Source organism: Rousettus aegyptiacus, unplaced genomic scaffold, assembly GCF_014176215.1.
Source record: "Rousettus aegyptiacus isolate mRouAeg1 unplaced genomic scaffold, mRouAeg1.p scaffold_m13_p_2, whole genome shotgun sequence".
NCBI lineage: Eukaryota > Metazoa > Chordata > Mammalia > Chiroptera > Pteropodidae > Rousettus > Rousettus aegyptiacus.
This window is the reverse complement of record NW_023416295.1, coordinates 151,199,886-151,209,979: the sequence shown is the minus strand read 5'-3', so window position 1 is coordinate 151,209,979 and position 10,094 is coordinate 151,199,886. Positions and strand designations below refer to the sequence as shown.

The 10,094-nt window shown below is 36.4% G+C and overlaps 1 protein-coding gene across 1 annotated transcript; it reads right to left on the bottom strand.

Annotated features, from left to right (window-relative positions):
- Positions 1 to 4,049: 4,049 nt before the first annotated feature.
- On the bottom strand, positions 4,050 to 7,555 carry LOC107508616 (matrix Gla protein). The gene is made up of 4 exons (XM_016140548.2): positions 7,416 to 7,555; positions 5,932 to 5,964; positions 5,014 to 5,089; positions 4,050 to 4,419 (listed from the first exon to the last, which is right to left on the bottom strand). Exons 1-4 carry the CDS (start codon positions 7,474 to 7,476, stop codon positions 4,284 to 4,286), a joined length of 306 nt encoding a protein of 101 aa, XP_015996034.1. The 5' UTR covers positions 7,477 to 7,555; the 3' UTR covers positions 4,050 to 4,283.
- Positions 7,556 to 10,094: the final 2,539 nt, after the last annotated feature.

Sequence of the window (10,094 nt, the reverse complement as noted above, 5' to 3'; positions counted from 1 at the left end):
AACTTCTTGGAAGTGTAGATAAATTCAGTGAGAACTTCAGCAGAGATAAAAAGCATAAAAATGGAAATGGAAATTATAAAAGAGAACCAGTCTGAAATGAAGAACACACACATTATCTGCAATGAGAAGTGTATTAAATGGAATAAACAAAGTGAATAAAGAAAAGGATTAAATAACCTAGAGGACAGGAAAGCCAAGGACACTCGATCAGAATGGCAAGCCAAGGCTATAAAAATAATTTAAGGAGCATATGGGACACTATTAAGGGTCTAAGTATCTGTCTGATCGGTATATGTAACTGAAGAAAATCAAGATGTTGAACAGCTGTTTGAAGAAATAATGATGGACAACATTCCTAACCTGGTGAAGGAAAGGGACATAAAAGCTCAGGAAGCTCAGAGAATTCCAAAAAATCAGGGATCTAAAGAGGCCTACATCAAGACACATCATAATTAAAATGCCAAAGGTTAAATACAAAGAAAGAATATTAAAAGTAGCAAGAGAACAACAGTTACTTTATAAGGGAACACCCATAAGACTGGCAGCTGATTTCTCAAAAGAAACTGTGCAGCATAGAAGGGCTTAGCAAAAAATATTCGACAGGATGAAGATCCAGGATCTACAACCAAGAATAATTTATTCAGCAAAGCTATCATTTAGAGTTGAAGGACAGATAAAGACCTTTCCAGACAAAAATAAGCTAAAAGAATTTATGACCACCAAGCTAGTATTACAGGAAATGTTGGAGGGAGTTCTTTAAGAAGAAAAAACACATATTAAACAGGAATAAGGAATGGTAACAACTACATTCCTATCAATAACGACCTCAAATGGGAAAGAATTAAGTGCTCCAACCAAAAGATAGAGTGGCTGAATGGATAAGGAAACAAGACCCCTACACATGAAAAGGAAGGGAATGGAAAAAGATATTGCTTTGATGAACCTAGAAGGTATTTAAGTGAGACAGAGAAAGATAAACACTATATGATTTCACTTACATGTGAGATCTAACAAATAAAAAGAACAAACTAATCAAAAACAGACTCACAAATATAGTGGACAATTTGGTGATGGACAGAGGGGAGAAGGGGTTGGGGGGCTGGGAGAATGGGGTGAAGGGTTAAAGAAGTACAAATTAGTAGCTGATGGATGGTCCTGGGCATGGAGGGCATGGCATAGGGAATGCAGTTAGCATTAATACGTTGGTTAGGTGGAGGGTTGGGGAGGGAGGGAGCAATTGGGGGGATCGTTTTACAAACTATCTAGATGTCTAACTAATGCACTGCATACTTGAAAGTAATTAAAATAAATAAATTAAAAAAACTAACCTGAAGTGACATAAATATTGGAATTAGCAGATAAGAACATTAAAATAGTTATCATAAGAGTATTCATGATGTTAAAAATGTTGAGACATGGCAAATATGAGAACACCAATATCACATTTCTAGAGATGAAAACTATAATGTCTGAGATGAATAAATAACCAAATAGGATTAATAGTAAATTAAATATTGCTGAAGATAAAATTAGCAAACTTTTAGATACATTAAAAGAAATTTGTCAAAAACAAAACAGAAAAAAAAACCAGCTTATAAAAACAACATTAGGGAACTTCAGGGCGACTCCAAGGGACCAAATGTCCATGTTATTACAGTGTCCAAAGAAGCATAAGAGTGAGGGAGGAAAATGACTGAAATTTCTGTATTTAATGCAATCCAAGAAGTTCAATAAATCCAAAGAAGAAGAAGAAGAAGAAGAAGAAGAAGAAGAAGAAGAAGAAGAAGAAGAAGAAGAAGAAGAAGAAGAAGAAGAAGACGAGGAAGAAGAAGAAGAAGAAGAACAACAACAACAACAACAACAACAACAACAAAACAAACAAACAAAAAACAAGGAAAACCACATCAAGGTATATTATAATCAATTTGGTTAAAACCAGTGATAAAAAGAAAAACCTTGGAAGTGGACAGAGCTAAGATGCAGTAGTACACACAAAGGACTAAAGATAAGAATTACAAAAATTTTATATTAGAAATGATATAAACTAAAAGACAGTGGAACAATGTCTTCAAAGAATTAGAAGAAAAACCTGACAATGCAGAATTCTGTATGCAATGAAAATATTTCTCAAATATGAAGGCAAAATTTCAAAACTTAAAGAATCCAGCCGACATATACTATAAAAAATAGTGAAGGAAGTCCTTCAGGCAGAAGGAAAATGACAGAAATCTGGATATATGCAAGAGAGTGAAAAGCACTGGAAGTGGAAACTACATGGGTAATATATGAGATATTCGTTATATTATGTAAACTTTTTAATAATAATTGATTGTTTAAAGCAAAAATAATAAAAATTTACTGTAGGATCTATAATATGTAGAAGTAACAAAAACAATTGAACTGTTTAGACTATTTACATATAATGAGATTATTGAAATAGGTTTAACTCTATTTTGCCATTCGTTTTCAATTTTTCCCTTGTTTTTTTTGTTCTACCTTTTCTCTATATTTTTCTTTCTTTTAGGTTACTCGACATCGATGCATAAGAGATGGAAAACAAATGAGGTGAGCCCTATAGCTGCTCAACTAACTTCCTGGAGAATTTTGAGGCCATGGGACAGAACATGAAACCCAGGCAGACTCTTATGGCTTTCCTAAATGGAGGAGACATAGCTAGGGAGTCCAGAGAGGTGGCTAGCAGTTTCAGAGAAAGGTCCCAGTGAGGACAAAGATGTGTACAGAGAGAGCTCTAGAGATCTGCATAAAGTTGCACTCAACTCCTTAGTTGGGAAACATCAGCTGCCAATATTTCTAGTGGTCAGGGGCATAATTCCTCAGTCTGAGTGGCATGCCCCTGCAGCTACTATGATGTCTTCAGAAAGTTACCTCTCTGAGTCTCTAGTACACATTACCCATCTTCTGAGCTCTAAGATTTAATGGGTATGCAGAAGAGCTTAGAAAATTCCAAAATTCTCATATTACATTAATATGATGATGGTTTAAATTATCCAACACACATTATTATGACAAATCTAACAGTTTTCGAACTAGGTGATCACTCCTAGGTATGACTAGTCTGTTGTTTATTCAGCTTTCATTGAATAATCTTTTGAACAGAAAATAGTACCAAGGTTATATAGAGAGAAAAACGCTGCAGTCACAGTGTTTGCCCTCAAAGAAATTACCATAATGAAATAAATAAATATATATATATATAAAAAGAAACTTTAATCAAATTCAAATGAATTGAATAATATCATTTGTATAAAGAATCAAGCACTGGATTCTTTACATAAATTCTTTAAAAACTGAATATTGGTTTGAGTAGTGTGATGGGAGCTGGGTGGATTTAATCATCACCAATTTCATAAAGTATTTGAGTTTTGCAAAAAAATTTGAAGGCGTAGAAAGATACTCCACTAGAGAGATGAAAACAGTGGGCTAGAAGTAATGGATGTAGAGGGTGGGCATGATCAGTTCTTACGATGGAAAAGAACAGGAATTGATCAATCCTGGCCTCTGTCTCTAACTACCGAGCTGGAAGCCTCTGGAGATTCATTTCCTCATCAGCAAATCAGGCCTCAGGTAGCTCTAGCATCTTCCGGCTCCAAAATTCCACAATTTCCTCATTTAAAAATCTCTGGTGATTCTGAAGGTAAACATATTTTCTTGGCCCAAGTTAAGAGTCAAAACTGTGGCATGTTAGGAAATAACATTCAGAGGAGAGTGATGAGCCAGGCTTCAGAGTCAGAAAACCACACAGAAAGAATTGAGGGGCCATTTAAAGTTGAGGAGCAGGAGAATCATATGATTCTCCTTTCAAACATCTATGATGTTTGAAAATTATTGAAAACACCTAATAAGAGATCATTCACTGACCCCCAAGGTAGACAGTCTAGACTGTGGCTGGGTGAATGTCTTCTAAGGTTCATTCTTTCTGTGAAGCTATGCTTCTAATCAACACGAGAACATGATTAACAGAATCTCCTCTGCTGCATTAATGATTTAAATATCTCGACATTTTCCCAGAAGAAATCAGACTCACAAAATGAAAGTATCCAACCAGAAGTTTATTATGTTAATAATCTCACATCGTAACTCCCCTTTGACCTTCACTACACTGCACTTCCATTATTTATCAATCTGGGAGCAGGAAGGAGGGGTGCAGCCAGATAGGAACATTTAAGAAACAAGCAATTCATATGTGCCTATATGGTTCAGTGATGCTACTGCAGGGAATACAAAATCAGGCACCAGGCTATGGAAAGAGACTTTTTCCAATTTCATTTGCCACGCTGCCGGAAATAGCGATTGTAGGCAGCATTGTAGCCATAAACCATGGCATAGCGCTCGCAAAGTTTGAAGTCATCACAGGCTTCCCGGTTGAGCTCTTGGAAAGGCTTGGTACGTTCTCGGATTCTAGAAAGCGAAAAAAAAAAAAAAAAAAAAGAGGCCCAGATTAAGAAGCATGAAGAAAGTGGAGTAATCAGAAAAAGGAAAAGAAAAAAAGAGGAAGGAAATATTAGAGAGAGGTCCATTTGCCCCTCCCCTCCCCCTAATATTAAGAGATATTTGAAGAACAGGGAGGAAAGGTGGAACAAAAGAAATTTTTAAAATGGAAATAGAAATTTTCTTTCTGTCCTTTCTGTCCTCTCTCCTCTTCATTTTTGAGTCTTTTACAAAATGGTCTTCTAGAAATTCAGTTGTTTTCTGTATATAGTTTTAAAATTTTTTGATTTGGGGATACAATTAGAAATAATATATGATTTAAAGAAACTGTTTTTCACTCCTTTCCTATCTGAGCTGCTACACTGGGAAAAATTTATTCCCCTCATTAAGATTTTTTTAAAAAAATAATTAATTAGTTAATTATTTTTTAATTAAATTTATTGGGGTGACATTGATTAATAAAATTATATTGGTTTCAAGTGTTCAATTCAATTATACATCATATACATATGATGTATAATTGAATTGTGTGTTCCCCACCAAAAGTTAAATTTTGTTACCCACCTCTCTTGGGCTTTAGCTCTCCATCTCTGCTGTTGGGATATAAAGGTATGAGCATTTCTTCTGTTAATGAAGGGACCTTAAAACAGAAACAAACAATTGGCAGTTGTAGGGAAACAGTCACTGAAAACATTTTTATGAATATTCCCTAACTCAAATGAGTTTAAAAGCTCATTAATGCATTCATTTTATTTAGGGATGTGTAAAAATCAAAGGGAGAAGATAAGCTGATTTCATAAACTGCCTGATAAAAAGAAATGAATAACCCACTGATGTCTTTGAGACTTGTCACATTGGCTGCTGCAATTTCTGTTTGTTTGTTTTGCCTTTGGGCAATCACTTTGCCTCTTTCAATTTCGATATTCCCATTCAGTGTGTTTTAAAAATTCCTTTGAGGAGAAATTCTCTCTGTCCTGAGGACTTGTAAAGCATACCTTGAGATTACTAGTAAATGAAATAGTTTAAACATGGTAAAAATAATGAATGAATTGAAAATGAATGACATGTTATTTCCTCCTATACTCAGTCTTCATAAGTTCAGAAATTCAATAGCATCCTACGGAATGTTGACGTCTGTGGTCTCCTAGCTGACTTGGCCTTCAATTCTGTACTTTGCCATTTGTCATTACTCCTTGTTTTCCATCTGTGTGGTTGATGTGGTGCCAACTTAAAATTTCCAAATGAGATTTTATGGCTCTGAAGTATGCTGGATGCGGTTTAAATGCCATATTACACTCCTTCGAGCTTTAAAAATATGGTCATTTGGAGATTTTTATAGTCATTGGATTTTAAAATTTAGTTTTCCAAAAAGAGCCCTCTTTTCCCTCTGTTATGTGTATTACCATTTTGTCTTTTTAAGAACAAGGAGAGATCGTTAATACATGAGATTTAAATAAGGAAGTCAAATAAATATTCACTTACCGATTTCATAGGATTCCATGCTTTCATGAGATTCTAGAATTAAAAAAAAAAAGATTTATTTTATTATTATTCATCACACATTGCAATAGTCTAAATATTGAGAAAGGAGAGGAAACACTCAAAAAGATGTCAGGACTATATTTAGCAATATGGTTATTTCACATTTAGGGCATTCAGGATTCATGAGTTGTTTTTCTAGCTTTGTCCTTGCTGTGGATATGTTTACACTTTAGTCTTTCTAATGTTGAAGAAGCTAGTGAACACAGTCTTGGCTGAAATTTCCTAAGGGCTCTGAGGTTTTCAGGCTGGTGAAATAAGACAGTTTAAGTGTTACACACATCTCCAGAGAGTCAACTGTAATTAACCTGGGACCTGTCAGAGAGCAGAGTTGAGGAAGGGACAAAAGGGTCTCAAACACAGCCAGGTTTCTCCAGGGAGGATGGGCAGATGCTCAGCTGGGTTTTTCTGAGACAGGCTTCTAGGAGGTTCCAAAAGCCTCTTAAGAATCTGTGTTAAACGGGCAGCCACAAAAACCACTGTCTCCAGCTCACAGCTCCCGCTGGGCACAATGCCAGTTCAGAGAAAGAACTGAGATGACACCAAACCGGAAGCTTCCTTCGTTCTACCACACTCCTTCTTTCTACCTTTCCAGCAGGTAAATTTGGCAACAAGAGACTTACATTTGTAAGCACGTGAATTTGCTTGAGAAGTTCAAAGGGAGGTCAAGAAACCAAATCCTCTGATACAGAAAGCTTGTGAATAATTTCAGGAGTTAAAAATAAAACACATATGGTTGTTAATATAATTTTGGCTTAAGAACAGCTAAAATATACAGATTATAGAAGCATAAGCCTGAATGATCTAAGTAATTTTGCTTCAGATTTTCTTTCATAGGCTTTGAACAAACATAGATATAGTTAACAGACAGAAACCAGGCAAGATTTATCTTTTGACAATAGAAAGTATGAAATTTATTTTTCTCTGAGAGTCTTTAAATGTAAAACTTCATTTTAAAATTAATTTACCAAACACATGTAGTAAGTTCATGAGATTGTCATTCTGTCCCTAGAGAGGGCTATACTTAACACTTCATGTGAAAACTGATTTTTAAAGGTAAGCGATTCAATCAATATCCTTAACGAATTGTTACCAAAGTCAAAATAAACATTCTTGAAAATGAGAACTCAGAGGCCAGGAATTCCCATACCTTCTTTCTAAAATAACAAAGTTTCCAAGTATTTAGTGACTTGCTATAGAAAGGACTTGCCTAATAAGTTGCATACAAGAGGCTGGTTAAGATATAAAAAAAAAGCTTGTTGGAACAGACATGGGACTTGGGACTTGGGACATGTTAAATTAATGATACTCTCAGATTAGAATAGAGAAAGGAGCAGGAAAGGAGGAGGGGGAGGAAAAATAGAAGTCAACTGAAGTCCGACTTAGAAAAGAAAATCCAGAGAAATGGCCGGAGAAAGATTTCTCACCATAACACAGAGCTACCACGGCCAAGGCAGCCAGAATAGACAGAAGCAGCAGGCTCTTCATGGTCTCTCAGTGATTCTGCGGGTTGGTCTCTCTGTCTTGTGCAGCAGCAGTAGGGAGAGAGACTCCTATAGGCTGTTAGTGAAAGGCTGTGGACTTTTTATAAGAACTAGAGCAGCTGAAAGGGGAGGAACCAGTAGGAGGGGGCCGGAGAAGGTGGGGACTGGTTGGCACTAAACTAGCACTGGGACTTTTCCCAAATATTCATTCCTTCCAGATATTATCTACTCTGGGTGGGCAGTTTTCCTTCACTCGCGAATGTGACTGTGCTATGGTAGGATGCTTCCCTGATGTAGAAGCTGTGGCTGCCCTGGGTTTGGGGCCAGACCTGGGCAAAGGTCCACAGAGAAGGGAGTTGTCACAAACACGTGTTTGCCTTTCTAATTCCTTCTGATCTACCCTCCTGGCCCTGACTGCTGGCCTTTCAAGTTTGGTCCTCAAACAGAGCCATAGTGTTCTGCTCATTCCCTTGATGGGTGGGTGAGCGGTTCTGGGGAAGAAAGGACTTCACTTCTTATGCTGCTCTAATTTAGACTTACGTTCCCAGTAGGGCTGAATGATCAATCCTGGACCAACTGGGCATTTGCCTGGTGATATGCGCCTTTTGCATTTTTCAAGTGCTCAGTAGAGTGGAGATGTTCGGTGGCTCTGTGAGTGAGCTCTGTTTCCTCAGTTGACTCCATCGTTAACTTGCCAATTCAGTTTGAGTCCAGACCTGTGTTTTGATGCTCTCTTAGGCTAGATGTCACATATCTAAAGTACAGCAAGGACAAGGGGTACACATGTCTCATTTTCCAGAGGTGTCGTCCTGATAACTAACAAATTCACTGTTTTTAAGTGAGTGCAGATGCAAGGTACTGTGGTAGGTGCTGTGAAGGATCTAGAAACAAAAAAGGCACATCCCAAAGGGGTAAGTAATAGCTACTTACTTTATTCACTTTGTTCTTGCAATCTGGTGCCTCTGGCTGATCTTTTTTTTTTTTTGCTTCTTGAACAATTAGTGAACTTTTCTATCAAATGTGTCTCTGGAACAGCAAAAGGCTGGGCTGGGGGTGGGTGGGTGTTCTTTTCAATAATGATTTATTTTAAGGAGCAGTGATAGATAACTAGGTGGAGCCTCATGCCTCATCCTTCTTTTTGTCTTGTTGACATGGCTTTCCCTCCCAACCTTCACCCTAAGAAGAGCTTTTAGAAATACTAAAGGATTCCCTGTTGAAGAAAATAGCTCATTCATAATCTGAAAGATGAATGAGTTCTGAGGGGCCAATAAAATTCTGGTTTTCCCTTCATATTTTTTCATGTTAAGAGATACTTTTTTTTTGGTGAAAAATATTAAAGAAGACATATTAAATAAAAAAGAAGACAATGTTATGTTCATCTCTGATAAATTCAATTATCATGATTTCTACTCATAAGATTTGTGGTTGTTCCTCTCTTTAAATCACAAACTTTCTCTCAGTGTTTGGCTTCTGTGTCCCTATTCCAAGATAAATCATTGAACTCATTATGTTGTCAATAAATAATTTAAAGTACAAAATTCAGTTTACTACATTGCATGGTTTTGGGAGCATAAGTTAGCCATGGCTTGTTCATACAGCATTTAGATGTACTCAGTCAGTAATCCCCAATTAACACGATACAAAACAAGGTTAGTTCCAATATTTCACCTCTAAAATGAGTAGACTACTTAACCTCCCCACATCCCATCTCCAGAATCAAAAAGAATTTCTCCTTTTCCAGCTACAAACATGTGCTTTGTAATGTACATTAACTCGGTCTTTTCCAGCAAGATTCTGAATGTCTCCTCTACTTCCAAGTTCAAATGACAACTGGGCTCCATCAGCCTTCCAACATCACAATTGTTTATTTTTACAATCTCTGAATTCAAACTCTAAAATCTTACACTTCTCTTTTCAATTTAAGCTTCACTTTTTTTCATATGTCATTTTTATCACTGCTTCCACTGGATTTCTTAAACTTGTAAGCATTTCTCCTTATCATCTTGCTTTTTGTAAGGCTAACGCTTTCTGTTGGGAGCTGTTTCTCACCAGTCGCTCATCTTTTCTTTTTATTGTTTTCCATCTATTACTTGGTTCTCCTGTACTAAATTTCATTATTAACATGTGTGAAAATTCAGAGCCCTTTTTTCTCTCTCTTTTTCCATATCGCTGTCATCTCAAAGACAATTTTGTGAGTGCCAGCTCCAGTTATGTCTTTTTATGAAGAGGACTTGTGAAGAGCTAGCATGAGGGCTTCATGATGGGGGATGGAAAGAGCTAAGAGAAGAGGAAAAAAAAAATGGAGGTAGAAAAAAGGTGGAGGGGAAGACATGAGAAGAGCCTTGTAGGTTTCCTGTGCTGGATGGAAGAGTGTTAGGTAGAGATTGAGTTGTAAAAAAAAAAACTGTAGTGTCTGAGACATACTAAAAGTGAATAATGAGGAAAGACAAATAAGAGTTTCTTTGGTTATACACAGGATTGTTTGAGATTGTAACATTGAGAATTACCAGAAAATATTGAAATTGTTTTTAATTAATGTTGGCTGCTAGTTTATATACATATATTTTTAATTGGGATATCTTATAAAGATGAGCACATGAAGCTCCAACTTATATTTGGATT